Source organism: Perca flavescens, chromosome 10 (genome assembly GCF_004354835.1).
Source record: "Perca flavescens isolate YP-PL-M2 chromosome 10, PFLA_1.0, whole genome shotgun sequence".
Classification (NCBI taxonomy): Eukaryota; Metazoa; Chordata; class Actinopteri; order Perciformes; family Percidae; genus Perca; species Perca flavescens.
The window spans coordinates 2,574,514-2,598,067 of NC_041340.1; the positions used below are offsets into that span (position 1 = coordinate 2,574,514).

At 38.0% G+C, this 23,554-nt stretch overlaps 1 protein-coding gene across 1 annotated transcript; it reads right to left on the reverse strand.

Moving 5' to 3' along the window:
* Nucleotides 1–322: 322 nt before the first annotated feature.
* Nucleotides 323–23,163, reverse strand: LOC114562344 (NLR family CARD domain-containing protein 3). The gene is made up of 11 exons (XM_028588702.1): nucleotides 23,097–23,163; nucleotides 22,138–22,230; nucleotides 19,247–19,360; nucleotides 14,518–14,596; nucleotides 14,147–14,375; nucleotides 12,204–14,001; nucleotides 11,936–12,106; nucleotides 11,030–11,200; nucleotides 9,220–9,393; nucleotides 9,044–9,090; nucleotides 323–981 (listed from the first exon to the last, which is right to left on the reverse strand). The coding sequence occupies exons 2-11, from the start codon at nucleotides 22,182–22,184 to the stop codon at nucleotides 443–445; spliced, it is 3,369 nt and encodes a 1,122-aa protein (XP_028444503.1). The 5' UTR covers nucleotides 22,185–22,230; nucleotides 23,097–23,163; the 3' UTR covers nucleotides 323–442.
* Nucleotides 23,164–23,554: the final 391 nt, after the last annotated feature.

A 23,554-nucleotide genomic window follows, 5' to 3' on the forward strand; every position in this document is an offset into this window, starting at 1 on the left:
AAATACCCAAAATTCAATGAAAGTAGTGAACTGATCATTTTACTTGAGAAGAGCGTTTTTATAGAACCATCCATGTTCATTTTAGACAATTTGGTTGAAAGAAAACCCAAATTTCTGATCTAGACACTTTTTGAAAATGGGTCAAATTTGACCCAAGGACACCAGGAGGAGAAAAATGGCATTGCAATGTTTGAAAAAATAATTTCTTTGTTGCGAAAATTGCAAATGGCCCGACGTTCAAGAGGCAAACACGGGAACTTCACGTCATCTTTGATCCATGTCGTTCATAACTGGACTTTTAACAGTTTTACGACAAAGTAGGAAATAATAAACATCCCGGGGGGAGACAAATTGAGTGTGTGATGGTGAACAGAGTCAACTTTGATTTCAGCAGCTGATCTTAAGTCAGCAGAGTTTCTGTCCACAGGAGAGACTCTCAGTCCTACAGAGGACACAGAGACACTGAGGAACCAGACCAGACCCTAAACCCAGGATAAAGAGGTTCAGTGAATGTAGTGTTGAAGGTGTGGAGGTGGATCAGTGAGTCAGAGGAGACTGTGTAGAAGGACAGAGTGCCAGCAGGACAGTCCACATACACTGCTACTCTACCAGAGACAGAGCAGGAGGAGGAGGAGATGGTAGATGTTCTTCTCTTATTGTGCCAGACAGAGTAACCTTCACGATCAGAGCAGAACAGACTCCAGGACTTATCATTCTCTCCAAACACACAGTCTTTACTGTCTCCTCTCCTGCGGATTCCTCTGTAACTCACTGATAGATGAACCCTTCCTCTCCTCTCAACCTCCCAGTAACAGCGACCAGTCAGACCATCTCTACACAGCAGCTGTTCCCTGTAGTCAAACCTCTCTGGATGATCAGGATATGACTGATCCTCCTCCACACGTGTCACCTTCCTGTTGTTGTCAGACAGTTTGAGGTATCTGTGTGCTGTGTTTGTGTCCACTTCCAGTTCACAGACATCTGATGGAGAGAACAAGACACAATACATCTGCAGGTTATCATCTGTTGATTTATCAACAACTTTACTAACAATTACTGCAAGTAAATCATTTAAACTGATTCCATATTCAGTTGTGAATGATGTTTAATAAACTTTAACTTAAACAATCCAGTTATAACAACATGAACAGTTCTTGAACATTAGAGTCAAGATATCAACAACGTTCAGCTTTTTGTTCTCGTGTGGACCCGATGATAACAGCTGATGATCCAAATCAATAAACATGAACTGAATAAAGTCTAACTAATACATTGTTTTCTTATTTAAAACCTAAATCACTGTTGCCAAACCTACCAACAGAAAGGTCTGGGTATCATAGATAATCCCTGCTAATTGATAATTAATTTGTTATTTGAAAATGGAAAAAACATATCTGTTAAAACCCTAACAAACCTGAGGCCATTTTTACAATTCATTGTCCGTATGGTTTTATTTTCTAAAAAAGCTTGTAAAACATCAACTCTGTTGTCTACAGCCAATCTATGTACATCATTCTTTTCAGGAAGAACTGTGCTATTAGAATACGTGTGCTGCAGTGAGGTAAGTTGAATGTAAAAAAGGTTGTATGACCTTAAAGACAAATAAATAAATAAAACGGAACATGAATCTCACAGATATGTATTGATATCACACTCAGAGCAATACAAGCTAAGCCAATCTCCTGTCTAAAACAGTTACCATATGTCTTGGGTGTTAAACTGTGAAGAAATAAACATTATAACTTATACAGTTTTTTTTTCTAAAAAAGTCCAGACGCTTTTGCCCTCATGACATTCACTTATGCCAATAATCAAAATAATAATGTCATATTTATTGATATCACACACACACAGCAATGCTATACAAGCATTTGTGTTGTCTAAAACAGTTCTCCTATATATTTGGAGTCATGCAGTGCAAAAATAAACTTAACAAATATTATAACTCACATAAAGGACAAACTATTTACATTTCTTCAAAAAAGGCCCAAATGTATCCCAAATCTCTAAACAGTGACGCCATTCTTCTCTGTAGAACGGTAACAAACCGGAGTGATCTATCTTTTCCACTAAATACTCTTTGTGTGACGGACCTGCCTTCCAATTGGTTGAAAAATGTCAACACACTCTCGCAAAGCATCATGGGAGATTTATGCTAGACAGTAGCACGGAGCTAGCGGCAGAAATGACCGAAAACGTGATAAATTATGGACATTAAGTGGATAAGTCTTGGATGTAAGAGTTTGGATTTATTGCTCAACAAACCCGAAAAAGGCAGAAGTTCCAGGCTGGATAGAAAATCACCTGTAAAGGCTAAAGAAACACCAAAGACACCCCCATGACAGCTAACTACTTAGCTTTTAGCTGCAGAAATTTGTAAGATTCTAAAATGTAAAAAAAAAAGTTATTTCACTGGAATTCACTGTATAATTTTACGGATTTTTACCCTTTATTCTACATTAAGTGTTAATGCCTAAAAATACAGAAAAATACTTTTATTTAAAAAAAAACATTAAATTACGGTTTTAGTCTGTAAATTGATACAATGAGATAATATAGTTGTTTAACAGGATAATTCCATTGCTTAATGGTCTTGAAAGTTAAATTACATTGAATTTTATGTAAAAAGACAAAAAATAAAAATAAATTTTTACAGTTAAACCCTAAATTTAATGTAAAAAAAACCGTTAAAAAACAATCGTTAAAAAACGGTAAAAAGTCTGGCAGCAAAAGTTGCCAAACACTTACTGTGAAATGACAGTAAAAACCCTTATGTTATTCTACAAAGAATTTCTTTTTAAAATACAGATATTAACTGTACATTTTCCAACTACTGTAGAATTAAAAAGAATCTTAATCAAAAAACATATTAAGAATGTCAAACAAATGTATAAATATGTACAAACACTGACAAATGACCTTAAAATTACATAATTTAAATGAAAACTGCTGTTTTCAAACGGTTTTCTTTGGTAAATTCACAAGATTATCCAATCCATCCACAAGAACTCCCTGTTAAAGTACAGATTTCTGGATGTAAAACACACAAAAATCATGTCAAATTAATGTAAAATTACCCTATTTGACAGCCCATTAATAGTATCTTAAAAGCTTTAGGCATTTATTTTACATGATTATCCAATCAATTTACAGTAAATTCCTGTTTAATACTGGTTTTCTAATGTACAAAAAACAATATGTGATAATAACTTGCAGAACCATTTTTTTATAGTCATTACTTTATATAAATTATTTATCAGTAATTACAATCAACTCTTCAATATGTCTACAGGCTTTTCCCCGTAAATGTATGAGGGTTTACTTTATATAAACAATATTGTATAGTGTTAAAAAGAAACTATCTAATATACTGTACTTTAATCATTAATATATTAGGTTTACTTTATATAAACAATACTTTATAGTGATTAAAAGCAACTATTCAATATATCTACAGACTTATCCCATTAATCTAATAATATCCTGTGTGTGTATATATATATATATATATATATATATATATATATATATATATATATATATTTACAATTAACTATCCAATATATGCATCAGAGACTCTTCAGAGGGTAAATATTATAATAATAAATATAAAAATAATATAAATAATTTTGCCTCTCCCCAACTTCTACAGGTCAAAGGGAACAAAGAGTTTTTCATGGGCTGAGGTAATATACGGTGAATAAAGACAGGGAGGACACAGTATGAATAAAGCTTTACATTGGTGTGGTATATATATATATATATATATATATATATTTTAATTTAGCAATAAATGCAATGTGTGAAAGACTGGGAAGGGATGCTAGGGCTCAACAGTTTAACCAAGGCTTCTAGCATCAACGTGAACATTGATAATCTGGACGTGAAACGATGACCTTAAAATGGTTGATTAAACAGAAATGTAAACAGAAATTGTCTCTTTAGTCGCATTGACTCCAGCAGCAATTTTCTCCCACGCAAATTCTCTCTTTTACAGCAGCCGCTCTGTTGCTTTTTTAACTAAATACATGTTCAAACTCGCTGTATGTGTGCATGAGTATTTCTGCCCACCAGTTTGTTTGTGGTTGTTACCATGGTGAATCGTAGTATCATGGCTCCATTCATGCTGCCTGAAACCAAAAACTCAGAGTTTCCCATCTCAGGGTAAATCAGGGTTAGACCCAGAGTTTGTTAAACCTCCTTCCTGAAACGGGCCCCTGCATTGTTAACGGCTGCTTTACCTGGTCTGTGCTTGTAAACAGAAACAAAAAAACAACAACCAAGAGTGTAGACCATGAGTCTAAACACAGTGACTTGGGACTTGTTCAAGACGGTGAAGGTTAAGACTTACATTATGACTTAAGACAGTTACACACCGGGGGCGTGACGAATAAGCGACGCCAATATGCAAAATAATCGGCTGTGAATATTTCACATCAAAACTATTCACACCGACAGCGATGCAAATTTGCGACAGTTTTCAATAAAAGTTTTGGATATTTGCGCCAGCTCATCTACCATGTCAGTAGGACAGATGCTGAAGAGAGAAAGAAAGTGATGGAAGATGTGATGTGAGCGGACGAGAAAGAGAGAGCAGTCGGAGCAGAGGAGAGTTAACGATCAGTGGTGAAGATATGAAGTGATTGTACAGCAGCTAGATTCTGCAGTTTGAGAACAAATAAATGTAGCAGCTCCTCACAATCACCAAAAGGTGTCCTGTCTGGTTTCCAGACTGCTGAGTGGAGGGACGGAGGTTAGCTTTGGGTACGTCCCAGGAAAAGCTGTAAGACTAAGCTACTGTAAGCTATTTATTGAGTTTCTTCCAACTCTAATTGAGTATACAGTTAATACTCAATTGAATTCCCTCTGCAAAACAGTGTAGTATATGTCTCAGGCTTATTGTGAAAGTTAAAAATGGAAAGAATGTGCTGCCTTTGTAAAGGTTGAAAGGAGTAATAAAGTTAGCTGACATACAGTCTGTAGTTCAGACAGCAGCCTCTGTTTTGTTGTTTGGTGATCCTCATAAGTGAACACTACTTGTGACAAAAACAACAGTTCGAAAAAATATATTGACATGCGAAATAATTGCATGGAGAAAACGTCCCTGGTGCGCAACAGCCTTTAATCTCACCTCTGATATTTTTGATTAAGAGCTACTCTCCCGCAAAGCTACAAACCAGAAATGTAAGACTCAAACTATGATGTCATCAGGCTACTAACCTGCTTCATAGACAATGAATGTGAAACTAATTTTGTAGAATAAAAAAAAACCAAATGATGTTTATTCTATGTTAGCGTTTTATTTCTGAAACAGAAAATCTACCCGTTACCTCCGAACATCCCCCTGGAGGTTCTCATTGTCATCTTTAAAATCTTTCTCAATTCTTTGTTTTTGAAAAAGCTCCAGATATTATATCAGATGACATCACAAATTTTAGTTTTTGGATTTTGGAGTTTTTTATGTTTACTGACATTTTGAACACACATGTATGAATTCCCAAATTGCCCATAGTTCCCCTTTTGCTATAACGCAATGTACCAGACAGTTTTTGCTCCCATAAGTTTATTCATATGTGAACTTTAAGGATAGCACTGTTTAAATAGTGCATTTATCTGTAAAGCAAGCAGTAAATGGTCATTTTATGATACTTCCTGGTTATGATACATCTTAAAATCTCATACATCTCAAATAGAGATCTGTAGTGAATGGATTGGACAATGCTGTAAAATGTCAGCAGAAAAATGTATATATTTATTGCGTGTAAAGGTAGTTGATGCAAATGCACTTTTACATAGCCCTTTTGGTTTTTGTACATTCCAAACCCCATTTACTAATGAGGAAGTTGTGAACATATATTGGATAGTAATAGTAATTACTGTCAAATAATGTTTATGAAGTAAATTCCATGCACTTATAAGAAAAGTCTGTAGATATATTGTTATTACTGTCAAAGTTTATATAAAATAAACATGTATGTGCATATAATGGAGAGTTGCTGGTTATTACTGTCAAAAAATGTTTGTATAAAGTAAACCCCTACTTCAATGAGGAAAAGTCGATATAAGTGTAGCTATACCAGACAGTTGCTTTTAAATTACTATAAAACGATGTAATATAAAGTAACCTCATATATTAATAGTAAAAGTATATATATTGGATAGTTGCTTGTAATTACTATAAAGAACAGTTTATTTAAAGTAAAACCCCATACAATAATGAGGTACAGTCTGTAGATATATTGGATAGTTGCTTGTTATTACTGTCAAATAATGTTTATATAAAGTGAACACCCATAAAATAATGGTAAAACTTTGTGTATATATTGGATATTTGCTTTTTATAACTAAAAAAAGAATGTTTATATAAAGTAAACCTCATATATTAATGGTAAAGATATGTAAATACAGTACAGGCCAAAGGTTTGGACACACCTTCTCATTCAATGCGTTTCCTTTTTATTTTCATGACTATTTACATTGTAGATTCTCACTGAAGGCATCAAAACTATGAATGAGCACATATGGAATTATGTACTTAACAAAAAAGTGTGAAATAACTGAAAAATTTCTTATATTTCAGATTCCTCAAAGTAGCCACCCTTTGCTTTTTATTAATAAGGGAAATAATTCCACTAATTAACCCCGACAAAACACACCTGTGAAGTGAAAACCATTTCAAGTGACTACCTCATGAAGCTCATTGAGAGAACACCAAGGGTTTGCAGAGTTATCAAAAAAAGCAAAGGGTGGCTACTTTGAAGAATGTAAAATATAAGACATGTTTTCAGTTATTTCACACTTTTTTGTTAAGTACATAATTCCATATGTGTTCATTCATAATTGTGATGCCTTCAATGATAATCTACAATGTAAATAGTCATGAAAATAAAGAAAATGCATTGAATGAGAAGGTGTGTCCAAACTTTTGGCCTGTACTGTATATTGGAGAGTTGCCTTCTATAACTATAAATGAATGTTTATTTAAAGTAAACAACATAAATCAATGGTAAAAGTATGTAGATATATTGGAAAGTTGCTTGTAAATACTCTCAAATATTGTTTAAATAAAGTACTGACTATTCATACAATGTTTCTGGGAGGTATTATCCCATTATCTTCTCTTTTTTGTACAGTAAAAAAAAACAGTATTAAACAGGAATTTACCGTAAATAGATTGGATAATCATAAAATAAACGCCTAAAGGAGGGTATTTGAAAGTCATTTTACATAATTTTTGTGTGTTTTACATCAAGAAATCTGTACTTTAACAGGGAGTTCTTGTGGATTGGATAAGCTTGTGAATTTACCAAAGAACACCGTATGAAAACACCGGTTTTAATTTAAATTATGTAATTTTAAGGTATTTTTTGTAATTTGACGGTAAGTGTTTGGCAACTTTGCTGCCAGACTTTTTACCGTTTTTTCATGTGGGTTTTTTTTACAGTGTATATTTAATTACATTATATTTAATATTTAATTATATACATTTTATAACGATTTAAATATGAATCAGAAGTGCTGTTTTCAATCGTATACGATCATTTAGGTCCCTGAGGGTTAAATAAAATCGCTAGAAAACAGAAACAAAAAAGGGCTGTTTTTTCATATTCTGAGACTGGATGTTGCCATTTCCAAGGCAACAGCGCTGGTGTACCAGTGTTTCTTCAGTCCAGTCTAAAATGACTTTGAAACTCTACTCTGATAATGCTGATGGGAATTTTATAATGTCACAATAATTTATTTCCCTCTCTCCATGCCTCCCTCCAACTCTCCGTCTCTCCCTGCCGCTGAGAGACAACTTTACCACGAAGAGAGTCGATATGAGCTCAGAAACTAGACTTTCAGTTCAGGGCTGTAACGTTACCTGTTGTGGTTATGGACATTTCTGTTGGGGTTGTTTATATTGCTGTTGCCTGTTTGCACAGTTCTATATGTTTCCTGTTTTGTATTTTGAATCTGTGCATTGTGCATATTTCTGTTTCCTGTTTTATTTTTTCTGTTTTCTGTCTTGTTTTGCTTCCTGTGTTTCCCCGCCTTGTCTGATTGTCCTGCCCCGCCCTGATGTGTTTCACTTGCTGTATCACCTGTCCCTCATTTGCTCGTTACCTCATGTATTTAGCCTGTGTTCCCTTCGTCAGATCGTTTTGTGTGCTTGCCCCATCAGTGTGTGTGTGTGTGTGTGTGTGTGTGTGTGTGTGTGTGTGTGTGTGTGTGTGTGTATTCCTGTCGTGTCAGCGCTCGTCAATTCCTGTGCCTCCTGTTTATTCCTGTTTTTTGTACTTCATTGGTACTTCGGCTCTCATTCTGGAATTGTCTTTTTGCCTGCTGCAGCTCTCCGGACTCCCTTGGTTTGTCTTTGTGTTTTGCTCAAATAAATCCTCACTTCAACTTCCTCCTGCCTGCCTGCCTCTCCGTGCATTTGGGTCCTCTAATTCCCTGAATGGTAACAGTTACCGCTACATTAACGATAGCGTTACAGGGCCAAAGTCTGAGTCAAAGCTACACTGACCGATTTACACAAATTGCTCATTATCCATTTTTTCCATTTTTCATTTGAGCACGAAATCGGATATTAGAAAAACTAAAATTTCTTTTTTCATTTAGATTTTGGAAACGAGTATTAAGAAAAAGTTTTTGCTAGTTTTATTTGGAAAAAATGATTCATGGATTTCAAATGATATAAATGATTGTACACTGATTTTTAATTGTTTAATCCCAAAAGAGTAATGATAAAATAAAAACAAAAGATGTTTTTTCAGTTTTGAAACAAATAACTATACATTTTTTCACAAATGAATTACGTTTTATCCAATCATTCCCCAGACTCAGCACCTGAAGGCAATAAAGCTCTTCTATGTATCCAAGACAGTCAAAAGGAACAAAGTTGGATTTCTGTTGGTGCAACAGTTAATGAAATGTATTTATTAATTTAAAATTGATTGAAAATCTGGAGAAGATCATTATCGTATTTCAGTCAAGAAAATGTAAAAATCTAGTGTAACATGCAGCTGAGTTCTCAAGAATCAAACTTAAACACACTCACACTTCCTCAGACCAGGTTTCAACCACTGCAATCCACCATAGTCCACCCTGCAAAAAGAAACAAAGTCACATTAACTTCATACACCTTCACTTAGATGCTCCATTAAACATTACTAGAGTTTATCAGTTAGTGAAAGATAAACAATGTGAGAGCTGCTGTTGTCCATCTGTTCATACCGGAGAGTGTCCAGTCTCCAGTTTGGATCTTTAAGTCCAGCTGACAACAGCTTCCCTCCTGAGTCTCCTGGATGATTGTACCTCAGGTCCAGCACTCTCAGATGGGAGGGGTTGGAGCTCAGAGCTGAGGCCAGAGAAGTACAGCCTTCCTCTGAGATCAGACAGCCTGACAAACTAAACATACCCACAAACATTAGACATTCACTAGTCTCACATTGCCAGCTCTATTTCCGTAAGGTCTGACTACACCACAGATTTTTTCTGGGATAGGAGAAAAAACTCTCTGGGTTGTTTGGTTTTTTAAACCAATCAAAATTGTCTTGGGTGGCGCACAGCTCTGGTCACAACGATGGTGGTTCTGCAAAATAGTATCGGGAAGAAACCTATTTGGTGAAACTTTTCCCCCCCGCAAAATAAAACTGCACTTGAGATATTAAATTAAGTTAACTATTCACACAATACAGTAACGTGAGCTATTTAAATTAGCTGATACATGGTTAAACCTAATTAGCTCTTACCAGTGTATCGCTGTATGTTTTTCATCCACAGCAATCCCACCAATCGCTCCCAAAACATCCCAGTTAGAGGAAATGCCCTAAACATATTTTTTGTAAATCTTTACAGTCATTCCCCGAAAGAACCAAGCAGGCCTGCCTTGTTGAAACATCCAAATTTTCTTCAAAATTTGAAATATTCAACGAGTAGCTTGTTAGCTCAAAGTCATTTGTTTCCCGAAGAGAACAGAGTTTGACAGACGGCAAGACAAAGAGCAGAAGGAGAGGGACATCCAGCGGAATATCTGGCGATTATCCTGGACTAAACATATACATGTCTGTTTTTAAAAAAAATAGATGTTTGTTGTTTAAGAAAATGTGAGCTCAGAGGAGCTGAACAGCTGAATCCTGACCTGAGAGTTTCCAGTCTGCAGTGTGGACTCTTCAGTCCAGAGGAAACCAGCTTCACTCCGTAATCCTGCAGGTTGTTGTTACTCAAGTACAGCTCTCTCAGACAAGACTGGGAACTGAGAACTGAGGACAGAGCTTCACAGCTTCTCTCTGACAGGTTACAGCCACTCAGCCTGAGAAGGAATCAACAATACATAAGAAAATAATTACAAACAATTTCTCTGAATAAAAACAACTATATCAAATTTGGACAAATTTGGACGAGTAGCTTGTTAGCTCAAAGTCATTTGTTTCCTGAAGAGAACAGAGTTTGACAGACGGCAAGACAAAGAGCAGAAGGAGAGGGACATCCAGCGGAATATCTGGCGATTATCCTGGACTAAACATATACATGTCTGTTTTAAAAAAAAATAGATGTTTGTTTAAAAAACATATCACTGTTTACTGAATATGTTCATAACACTGTTTGCTGCTGTAGCTCCCTCCACCATCCAAACCTCAGTGTGTGGTATTTCATGTTATTGATCAAGATTAATGTTAATGAATGTTTATTAAGGAGGGCTTTGGTAGACCACCGCGATTCAGGGTGATGTTGCAACACTGTTGCATTATTTGGTTCGGTATGCTTTCTCACTGCATTTTGTCAAGCAACCAAACACAAGGTCAAAACCGTCCCGAGTCTATTAGACAGGATATTCAAGTCAGTTAAATCCAAAAATTAATACAGGTCAGGTCCAGCGCTCTTAAACTAGAAGACTGGGGCTGAGATCTGAGGACAGAGCTTCACTTCTTCTGTTGGACAATGCACAGCCACTCAACATTTAAAGCTTACCTAAAAAGTCCATTCAGTAATTAATATATTAAGAAAATGTGAGCTCAGAGGAGCTGAACAGCTGAATCCTGACCTGAGAGTTTCCAGTCTGCAGTGTGGACTCTTCAGTCCAGAGGAAACCAGCTTCACTCCGGAATCCTGCAGGTTGTTGTTACTCAGGTCCAGCTCTCTCAGACAAGACTGGGAACTGAAAACTGAGGACAGAGCTTCACAGCTTCTCTCTGACAGGTTACAGCCACTCAGCCTGAGAAGGAATCAACAATACATAAGAAAATAATTACAAACAATTTCTCTGAATAAAAACAACTATATCAAATTTGGACAAATTTGGACGAGTAGCTTGTTAGTTCAAAGTCATTTGTTTCCTGAAGAGAACAGAGTTTGACAGACGGCAAGACAAAGAGCAGAAGGAGAGGGACATCCAGCGGAATATCTGGCGATTATCCTGGACTAAACATATACATGTCTGTTTTTAAAAAAAATAGATGTTTGTGGTTTAAAAAACATATCACCGTTTACTGAATATGTTCATAACACTGTTTGCTGCTGTAGCTCCCTCCACCACCCAAACCTCAGTGTGTGGTATTTCATGTTATTGATCAAGATTAATGTTAATGAATGTTTATTAAGGAGGGCTTCGGTAGACCGCCGCGATTCAGGGTGACGTTGCAACACTGTTGCATTATTTGGTTCGGTATGCTTTCTCACTGCATTTTGTCAAGCAACCAAACACAAGGTCAAAACCGTCCCAAGTCTATTAGACAGGATATTCAAGTCAGTTAAATCCAAAAATTAATACAGGTCAGGTCCAGCGCTCTTAAACTAGAAGACTGGGGCTGAGATCTGAGGACAGAGCTTCACTTCTTCTGTTGGACAATGCACAGCCACTCAACATTTAAAGCTTACCTAAAAAGTCCATTCAGTAATTAATATATTAAGAAAATGTGAGCTCAGAGGGGCTGAACAGCTGAATCCTGACCTGAGAGTTTCCAGTCTGCAGTGTTGTCTCTCCAGTCCAGAGGAAACCAGCTTCACTCCGGAATCCTGCAGGTTGTTGTTACTCAGGTCCAGCTCTCTCAGACAAGACTGGGAACTGAGAACTGAGGACAGAGCTTCACAGCTTCTCTCTGACAGGTTACAGCCACTCAGCCTGAGAAGGAATCAGCAATACATAAGAAAATAATTACAAACAATTTCTCTGAATAAAAACAACTATATCAAATTTGGACAGTTATGTGTGCACATACAGAGCTTTGTTGGAGGCTTTGACCACTGGCAGCAGCCTCAGAAGAGCTTCTTCTGAAGCTGAGTATTTCTTCAGGTCAAACACGTCCAGATCTTCTTCTGATGACAGTAAGATGAAGACCAGTGCTGACCATTGAGCAGGAGACAGTTTATCTGTGGTGAGACTTCCTGATCTTAGGTATTGTTGGATCTGCTCCACTAGAGAACGATCATTCAGTTCATTCAGACAGTGGAACAGATTGATACTTCTCTCTGCAGACAGATTTTCACTGATCTTCTTTTTGATGTACTCAAGTGTTTTCTGCTTGGTCTCTGAGTTACTTCCTCTCTGTGTCAGTAGGCCTCGCAGGAGACTCTGATTGGTCTGCAGAGAAAGACCCAGGAGGAAGCGGAGGAACAAGTCCAGGTGTCCATTTGGACTCTGTAAGGCCTTGTCCACAGCACTCTGGTAGAAATGTGTTGATTTGTCTGTGAACACTTTAGACCACTGGATGGTTGTTTGTTCTTCTGCCAGCAGGTTGACTCCAGAGATGGTGAATGTCAGATGGACATGAAGAGCAGCCAGAAACTCCTGAACACTCAGATGGACGAAGCAGAACACCTTGTCCTGGTACAGTCCTCTCTCCTCTTTAAAGATCTGTGTGAACACTCCTGAGCACACTGAGGCTTCTCTGATATCGATGCCACACTCTTTCAGGTCTGATTCATAGAAGATTAGGTTGCCTTTCTGCAGCTGCTCAAAAGCCAGTTTTCCCAGAGACTTGATCATCTTCATGTTCGCTGGACTCCAGTGTGGATCTGTCTTAGCTCCTTCATCATACTTGATGTTCTTCACTTTGGACTGAACCACCAGGAAGTGGATGTACATCTCAGTCAGGGTCTTGGGCAGCTCTCCTTCCTCTCTGGTCTTCAACATGTCCTCCAGAACTGTAGCAGTGATCCAGCAGAAGATTGGGATGTGACACATGATGTGGAGGCTTCGTGATGTCTTTATGTGGGAGATGATTCTGCTGGCCTGCTTCTCATCTGTGAATCTCTTCCTGAAGTACTCCTCCTTCTGTGGGTCAGTGAACCCTCGGACCTCTGTCACCATGTCAACACACTCAGGAGGGATCTGATTGGCTGCTGCAGGTCGTGTGGTTATCCAGAGGCGAGCAGAGGGAAGCAGTTTCCCCCTGATGAGATTTGTCAGCAGCACACCCACTGAGGTGGACTCTGTAACATCAGTCAGGATCTCAGTGTTGTGGAAGTCCAGAGGAAGTCGACACTCATCCAGACCGTCAAAGATGAACACAACCGGGAACTCCTCAAACCTGCAGATTCCTGCTTCTTTAGTTTCACTAAAGAAGTAATCAACAAGTTCCACCAAGCTGAACTTTTTCTCTTTCAGCACATTCAGCTCTCTGAAGGTGAATGGAAATGTGAACAGTATGTACTGGTTGGCTTTGTCTTCAGCCCAGTCCAGAGTGAACTTCTGTGTTAAGACTGTTTTCCCGATGCCAGCCACTCCCGTTGTCATCACTGTTCTGATTGGTTTATCTCTTCCAGGTGGGGTTTTAAAGAGGTCTTCTTGTTTGATTGTTGTTTCTGGTCTGTCTGGTTTCCTGGATGCTGTTTCAATCTGTCTGACCTCATGTTCATCATTGACACCTGCAGTCCCTCCCTCCATGATGTAGATCTCTGTGAACATCTGATTCAGAAGGGTTGGGTTTCCTGCTTTAGCAATCCCCTCAAACACACACTGGAACTTCTTCTGCACGTTAGATTTAACTTTATGTCGGCACACTGCAGCACCAGTTCCTAAATGAACAAACAAACAAATTAAATCAGTGAGTGGATCCTTCAGAATATCAGATAATATAAAGATGTTAAACACCTTTAGCTGTATCTCCTGTTGCCTTCATATCCTCTTTCCATCATGTTAAATCTGTTAAAATCCTCTTACTGGTCTGTAGACGATCGGCCAGATCCTCCTGCTTCATTGTCCTCAGGAAGTGCAGTGTGATCTTCAGAAATGCCTCTCTGCTGCTTCTCCTCTGCTCTTCATCTGCACCGTTCAACATCTCCTCATCCTCCCTCTGACTCTCTAAGCATTCTGGGTAATCTGGACTCAGAACCTTTTGGATCTTCTTCAGCTCGTTCTTCACAAAAGTGCCGATGGCCTCCTCCAGCAGCTGGAACAGAAGATTATATGAATGACACAAAGTAAAGTCATTGAAGCAAACACCAGATCCATGGTTGACAGAATTTTGACAAAATTAGCAACATCACTATGATTGTGAACAGAATAGATGTAAAAGTAGTTGTTGTACAGACCTTAAATATGGAGTCCAGCTGTGTTTGGTGCCGCTGGGCAGACTGATCACTGGGAACCTCTGAGCTCCCCTGGTCCACTCTGTGGAGGAATCAGGAAGAATTAGCTTGCATTATGTTTGAACCATAAACTGAATACAGTTCAAGTTTTTCCAAAAACAACAACAGATTTTGTGTTTAGTCATGATTGATCACAATAAAAAAACAGATTCAATCAACACTGTAAATCATGGAAGACCAATTTTTAATCTCATGACTGCTGCTGGGATCTTATAAACACTGACAATTACTGAACATACAATGTTTTATCTGCTTTCACTGGTTTTAATGGACAGTAAAATTATTTTATTGCCATTAAAGGATGCTTAAAACACGCCCTGTTTTTATTGCTTATTCAACCAGCTTAGCATTACAATGGGATACAACTTCTAGGATAACTAGAGTCACTTCAGAGGCGGCAGAACTACAAAGCAAGATTTGACGTTAACAAGGTAACTTCAGGTTCAACCAGGGTTTTGTGTATCATGACGGTGGATCAGTTGTTACCAGGTCAATTGCCGTGGTAACTTATGCTGAACACCTAACCTCGTCGGGAGCAGGTTATGTTGGAGATTAGAGATCAACTGGTATAAAAGCCCCGCCTACTGACCAATCAATACTCGATTGATAACGGCATCACTATTCTTAGAAGATCAGGTGGAGCTTGTGCATGGAGAGAGAGAGAGAGAGAGAGAGAGAGAGAGAGAGAGAGAGAGAGAGAGAGGTGCGCTCATAAAAGTTAAAACATTTAGAGACCGACAACCCCGTTAACATTCCCTGATGGGTATCTTTATGAAAGATATAGATTTTCAGCGGAGGGAATTATGTATCTTTGTCAGCTTGTTGAGCCGTGTGTCGCCAATGCGTACATCGGTTTGAATTATGTTTTTATATTATCTCACGATCGCTTCCCACTGCCAGGGTTGCAACTGATAATACAATAGGCTAAAACAACGACAGTTTATGGAAAGGACAAGTGTAATTATGGTCAGATCTTGGTCCTGACTGATGGGGAAGTGATATTAATAAGAGTTGTGATTTACGAATCTACAGCGTCTGCCTTTTTTTGCCAGCTTTCCTTCCTATTTTAGGAAGCAGCGACTGTATTGTGTTTTGCCTGTAAAACCGTGTCTGTGTTCTTCATATTTATGTAGAATTATAGTCTGCTCTTCTTATGTAAAATATGCAGCTCTAGAGGTTTGTGATTGGTCATATAAAGCAAACACCACCTCTTTGCAACTAGGACTACAGTTGAAAATTAGCCGACTGGCTAACACTGGCGCATTTACAGAAATGTTCATTAATGTGCATTGTCCTAATATAAATAAATAAAATCTCTCTTTTATGTGAACGCACGTGTCGCTGGATTGGGAAATCCTGGGTTGATTGAACTAGTTGATAACCACTGTCATGACACAGGTTATGCGGGACCACGGTTGTTAGGTTACATGAAGCACTGAAATAAATCCAGGGCATGTTGATCTTGATTCGTAGTACAGGCCTCTGATGTGATACTTGTTTGTATTTGGTCAACGGCCATGTCTGCCTGATGCAAACAACACTGTCAATGATGTGGCGCCAATTATATCAGCAAGTCATCTGTTTCAATCAACAGTTTTGTTGGGGACCAAGAAGCTAGTTAAATCTGATTTTAACCAAAAGGCCTCAGATTAAACTGACCTCTGGATACAGGACACACATGGGCTCAGAGACAAAGGAACATGTGGCCAAGACAAAGGAATCTTGGCCTGCATGTAAACCCCAAAGTCGGGGTAATTCACACCTCTATGCGAAAGTGCCAGCCAGAAGGGAAACGCCTCACAACTGGCAGGAAGTCAAAGAACTACAAGATTGTAGTCTTCACCCTTTCAAGAGTTTTGAGTCTTCCTATTGGTTCAGCGGGACCATAAACACAGCATGCAGTCTTAACCTATAAATAACCTGATCCTAGGAAACTCCCTCGTCTTCACTTGCAACTCCCGTTGCTGAAAGGAGGCACGCAAGCGCTTGTGCTGAACTTCCATTTTCTGGAGAAAGTGGATTTTATTTCGGTGGATCCTTGAAAACGCACCAGTGTTTTCATATCTGCAGTGAGAAGGAAACAATGTTTTTCTTCTCAAAGTCGACTAAACTTGCCCCTTGCTGCTTTTTGGAGGGAAGTTTCTCCGTGGCTGCTGACGAGCGCCAGGGACCCGTTCTGTTTCATTTCTGTGGAAATCTCTGGACAGGAAAAAACGGACTGAACACACCGTAAAAAGGCTGACGTCTGGGCAGAGATAAGTAGTGTGTTTATTAATGAGCAAAGGGTTCGCTACCATTGTTGCCATTAATGTGATCTGATTTAATCATGTTCTGGTCCATATGTGATTATTAATCTGTTCTGTGAATGTATAATCGATCAATTATACCGTTGGTTTATGTTGTGTTAAGTAGCTGGGTATAACTGTAATCGCTACCTGCTTAAATCACTCCTTTCACGGAGTTATTAGTTACTGTCTGCGATAGAATCGCGAAAATCAGCTGTTAGCCACTGAAGTGGTTATAGTGACGTTCTCCTCAGCAAAACAAAAGTCTCAGTTTGTCCTAAACTACACGTTAGCCCAGACCTGAGTGGCTGAGGGGAACTGGGTCATTATCGATAACTAAAGATCAGAGTGCCTCTTTTCTTTACTCTTCTTCTCTTTCTTCTCTCCCTCTAACACACACACACACACACACACACACACACGACACAGGCTAGCCGCGTAGCTCCCGAGCTAACGCTGAAGGCTAGCTTCACACGTGGAATTGGCTTACGTTCGTACAGAGCTAACACAGGAACTAGCTACCATACCGGCTAAGCGTGCGCGTTGCCTAGCAAACCCCGGCTTCTTCAGCCCCTGCCCGTGCACCCAGCACCACTACCGCCCTCTTGAGGCTAAATAGTTTTGTGCAGCTCACAGGAGTAGCCATTTTGGGAGTTTGTTTTCGTGTTAGAACTACGATCGACACCGCCCCCTCCTTTTTCACTCACTCTCTCTCACACACACACACTCACACACACAGACACAGACGTGTCCATGCTGCGTTGCTTTGTTTTTGCTTTGTTGTTGGTTGTGATATTGTAAAAGGTATATAAGTTTATTATTGAAGGATTATTGATTAGCTACTGATAATTGTGACATTAATAAATCTTACTATACTTAATTAGCAGTTGCTTGTGATTATTTGTGTACTTGTTGTAATAATTGCTGGTCGATCAGGTCCGTGCTTGGATTCACCCCTTCCTTTATTTGCTTTTTAAAGGATTACCACAGAAATGAGACTGTTCCACAGTTTGATTATTGGTCCCTAACTTGCAGGGTGGTGCCCCGTTTTGATTGTTTGTCGATTTGATACAGTTATTAATAACCATATTCATAACTTTATTAATATTGATAAAACATCTTTGATAATTTACCAATGATCAAATCTGTACCCTACGAGAATCCTACAGTTTTAAGTACTTACACTGGGTCAAAAGAAGGACGTCCATCTTTGAAGTCAATGACACACAGCTGGGTACAGCAGACTTTTCTTTCTTTTTCTCAACACTGAACATTACAGAACATACAATATTTCTGCTTTCACTGGTTATAATAGACAATACAATAAAAAAAGACATACTAGTGTTTTAGCATATTGTTTTGTAAGTGCTCTGTAAGTCTGTTTTCAGACTTTAGGAAATCTAACTCATGACAGGAGACTTTAGCCAATCACAGGTCATTTCAGAGAAAGAGAGAGCGTTCCTATTGGCTGTTCTGCGCATGCAGACAGAGAGGGAAGAGGTAGAGCTGCAGGAAGAGGACTCAACCTGCTTTAAATCCTGTTTTTTGCTTTCTAACCAATGCAGCTTTAAGTTATTAATTAATGGAGCAGAGATTATCATTTCATCTTTGAGAGCACTTTGACCAACAGAGGCCTCAATAATAATACAAATATTAGCCTTCATACGTGAAGTATCAAAGTCCAAATGAAACAACAGTATCAGCATTAAATCTAACGACTGGAATCTGTTTTATAGATTTATAGCTTTATTACGAGTCCATGTTCAGATGAAAGAGCAGAGACACGGTCAACAGTATGAATTTGAATTTGTTGCCATGTCAACTATGTCCTGTTGGCCTAAACCTGTTTGCTCCATGCCATGTTGTTTGTTTTAAAATTAAATACAAAAAGAGTTGGAAAAACAAAACTGAATACAGTTCAAGTTTTTCCAAAAACAACAACAGATTTTGTGTTCAGTCATGATTGATCACAATAAAAACCAGATTCAATCAACACTGTAAATGATGGAAGACCAATTTTGAATCTCATGACTGCTGCTGTGAACTGATAAACACTGACAAGTACTGAAAACATACAATGTTTTATCTGCTTTCACTGGTTTTAATGGACAGTAAAATTATTTTTATTGCCATTAAAGGATGTTTAAAACAAGCCCTTTTTTTAATGCTTATTCAACCAGCTTGGCATTACAATGGCATACAACAACTAGGATAACTAGAGTCACTTCTGATGTGATACTTGTTTGTATTTGGTCAACGGCAGTGAGACCGGCCATGTCTGCCTGATGCAAACAACACTGTCAATGATGGAAGACCAATTCTGTATCTCATGAATGAGGATCAAAACCAAAAGTTATCTGTTTTAATCAACAGTTTTAAGTACTTACACTGGGTCAGAAGAAGGACATCCATCTTTGAAGTCAATGAAACCACCCTTAGACTGATCACTCTTCATGGACACACAGCTGGGTACAGCAGACTTTTCTTTCTTTTTCTCAACACTGAACATTACAGAACATACAATATTTCTGCTTTCACTGGTTATAATAGACAATACAATAAAAAAAGACATACTAGTGTTTTAGCATATTGTTTTGTAAGTGCTCTGTAAGTCTGTTTTCAGACTTTAGGAAATCTAACTCATGACAGGAGACTTTAGCCAATCACAGGTCATTTCAGAGAAAGAGAGAGCGTTCCTATTGGCTGTTCTGTGCATGCAGACAGAGAGGGAAGAGGTAGAGCTGCAGGAAGAGGACTCAACCTGCTTTAAATCCTGTTTTTTGCTTTCTAACCAATGCAGCTTTAAGTTATTAATTAATGGAGCAGAGATTATCATTTCATCTTTGAGAGCACTTTGACCAACAGAGGCCTCAATAATAATACAAATATTAGCCTTCATACGTGAAGTATCAAAGTCCAAATGAAACAACAGTATCAGCATTAAATCTAACGACTGGAATCTGTTTTATAGATTTATAGCTTTATTACGAGTCCATGTTCAGATGAAAGAGCAGAGACACGGTCAACAGTATGAATTTGAATTTGTTGCCATGTCAACTATGTCCTGTTGGCCTAAACCTGTTTGCTCCATGCCATGTTGTTTGTTTTAAAATTAAATACAAAAAGAGTTGGAAAAACAAAACTGAATACAGTTCAAGTTTTTCCAAAAACAACAACAGATTTTGTGTTCAGTCATGATTGATCACAATAAAAACCAGATTCAATCAACACTGTAAATGATGGAAGACCAATTTTGAATCTCATGACTGCTGCTGTGAACTGATAAACACTGACAAGTACTGAAAACATACAATGTTTTATCTGCTTTCACTGGTTTTAATGGACAGTAAAATTATTTTTATTGCCATTAAAGGATGTTTAAAACAAGCCCTTTTTTTTTAATGCTTATTCAACCAGCTTGGCATTACAATGGCATACAACAACCAGGATAACTAGAGTCACTTCTGATGTGATACTTGTTTGTATTTGGTCAACGGCAGTGAGACCGCCATGTCTGCCTGATGCAAAAACATCAATGATGGAAGACCAATTCTGTAATCATGAATGAGGATCAAAACCAAAATTATCTGTTTTTCAACAGTTTTCATTACTTACACTGGGTCAGAAAAGGACATCCATCTTTGTCAATGAAACCATCTGTTTGTTCTTCATGGACACACAGCTTACAGCAGACTTTTCTTTCTTTCTGTTAACACTGAAACTAACAGAACATACAATATTTCTGCTTTACTGGATATATTGGACAATACATTTTTTGTATTGCCATTGTTGGCAAAAACACATTCTAGTCTTTTAGCATATTGTTTTGGTGGAGTGCTCTGTAAAAAAAACTACTTATCTGCCTCCTCTTAGCATCTGTTTCAATCAGGTATTTTTACAATTAAACTGGGTCAAAAAGAAGGACGTCCATCTTTGAAGTCATTTCCCTCATTTTGAAACGTGCGACAAAAACAGGTTCATTTTCCGACAAACGCATTTATCAATTTGGACGTGAGCGTCTTTGCGATCAAATCATGTCTGGTCTGAATGGCTTGAGTTATTTCAGTGTGGACGCTCTGAATTGGCATATAATCAGTTTAACAGGAGAAGTCATAAGTTGTCCATCAGCAATGGCAGATCTGGCTCTTTTAGAAGACCTCTATGAGCTGGTGCAACATTGCTTTAGCCTGGGGGTTCTGCACAACATTAACTCTGGATGGTGCCATAAGTGTAGGGATGGCCCCAGATGTTTGTGGTATTCCCAGGAGATTTTATTTCCAGAACAACCCTCCTTGCAAATCCCATGTCTCATGTCCATCTCAGGATTGTCCCCTCCTTTTTAAAAAAGCCTAAAAAGTCCAAACACAATGATTTCAATATAGGAAACATGATGGCACAACATTTTTTATTTATTTTCAGGTTTTTTTTCTCTTTCTGTGAATGTTTATTTTTTGGCTTGTTTTTACAGCCCCTCCTGCTGTCAGGAGACAGGGTCCAGCCGGGGGGGCGGCTGACCTCACCAGCTGTTGAAAACAAACACAAGTAAAATCTGGTGGACTGAATAAACTCCGCAATTGATTTTATTTAATTATACTACATGTAAAAGTTAAATTCAATGATGTGCAATTTAAATAATAAAAGATCGAGGACTTATAAATTAAATAGGCTAAACTTCAGATGGAGTATTTACTACGGCAACACTGTTGAAACATCAGTGATACTTTCCATTATCGATTTTTTCCCAGCCTTTAATTACAGTTTTCATGGCATACAACAAATGAACCAGGATAACTAGGTCACTTCTGATGTGAAACTTGTTTGTATTTGGTCAACGGCAGTGAGACCGCCATGTCTGCCCTGATGCAAACAACACTGTCAATGATGGAAGACCAATTCTGTATCTCAATGAATGAGGATCAAAACAAAAAGTTATCTGTTTTAATCAACGTGAAGCCTTCGTAAGATGACTTACACTGGGTCAGAAGAAGGACGTCCAGGTTTGAGGGTCAATGAAACCACCCTTAGACTGATCACTCTTCATGGACACACAGCTGGGTACAGCAGACTTTTCTTTCTTTCTCTTAACACTGAAAGTTACAGAACATACAATATTTCTGCTTTCACTGGATATATTGGACAATACATTTTTTGTATTGCCATTGTTGGGCAAAAACACATTCTAGTCTTTTAGCATATTGTTTTGTAAGTGCTCTGAGAAAAAAACTACTTTTCTGCCTCCTCTAAGCATCTGTTTCAATCAACAGTTTTAAGTACTTACACTGGGTCAAAAGAAGGACGTCCAACCTTAGACTGATCACTCTTCATGGACACACAACTGGGTACAGCAGACTTTTCTTTCTTTTTCTTAACACTGAAAATTACAGAACATACAATATTTCTGCTTTCACTGGTTATAAGGGAAAATACAATAAAAAAAACACATCCTAGTGTTTTAGCATATTGTTTTGTAAGTGCTCTGTAAGTCTGTTTTCAGACTTTAGGAAATCCAACCCATGACAGGAGACTTTAGCCAATCACAGGTCATTTCAGAGAAAGAGAGAGCGTTCCTATTGGCTGTTCTGCGCATGCAGACAGAGAGGGAGAGGTAGAGCTGCAGGAAGAGGACTTATCCTGCTTTAAATCCTGTTTTTTGCTTTCTAACCAATGTAGCTTTAAGTTATTAATTAATGGAGCAGAGATTACCATTTCATCTTTGAGAGCACTTTGACCAACAGAGGCCTCAATAATAATAAAAATATTAGCCTTCATACATGAAGTATCAAAGTCAACAACAGATTTTGTGTTCAGTCATGATTGATCACAATAAAAACCAGATTCAATCAACACTGTAAATGATGGAAGACCAATTTTGAATCTCATGACTGCTGCTGTGAACTGATAAACACTGACAAGTACTGAAAACATACAATGTTTTATCTGCTTTCACTGGTTTTAATGGACAGTAAAATTATTTTATTGCCATTAAAGGAGGTTTAAAACACGCCCTTTTTTTAATGCTTATTCAACCAGCTTGGCATTACAATGGCATACAACAACTAGGATAACTAGAGTCACTTCTGATGTGATACTTGTTTGTGTTTGGTCAACGGCAGTGAGACCGGCCATGTCTGCCTGATGCAAACAACACTGTCAATGATGGAAGACCAATTCTGTATCTCATGAATGAGGATCAAAACAAAAAGTTATCTGTTTTAATCAACAGTTTTAAGTACTTACACTGGGTCAGAAGAAGGACGTCCATCTTTGAAGTCAATGAAACCACCCTTAGACTGATCACTCTTCATGGACACACAGCTGGGTACAGCAGACTTTTCTTTCTTTCTCTTAACACTGAAAGTTACAGAACATACAATATTTCTGCTTTCACTGGATATATTGGACAATACATTTTTTGTGTTGCCATTGTTGGGCAAAAACACATTCTAGTCTTTTAGCATATTGTTTTGTAAGTGCTCTGAGAAACAAACTACTTTTCTGCCTCCTCTAAGTATCTGTTTCAATCAACAGTTTTAAGTACTTACACTGGGTCAAAAGAAGGACGTCCAACCTTAGACTGATCACTCTTCATGGACACACAACTGGGTACAGCAGACTTTTCTTTCTTTTTCTTAACACTGAAAATTACAGAACATACAATATTTCTGCTTTCACTGGTTATAAGGGAAAATACAATA

Excerpts from the sequence above, each read along its gene's own strand:
- LOC114562344 (XM_028588702.1), bottom strand. The coding sequence starts at position 22,184 with ATGAAGAGTGATCAGTCTAAGGTTGGACGTCCTTCTTTTGACCCAGT. Across the intron at positions 14,002-14,146 it reads GGCCGATCGTCTACAGACCA|GAACTGGTGCTGCAGTGTGC; the intron begins GTAAGAGGATTT and ends TTGTTCATTTAG. Across the intron at positions 12,107-12,203 it reads AAAGCCTCCAACAAAGCTCT|GCTGAGTGGCTGTAACCTGT; the intron begins GTATGTGCACAC and ends ATTCCTTCTCAG.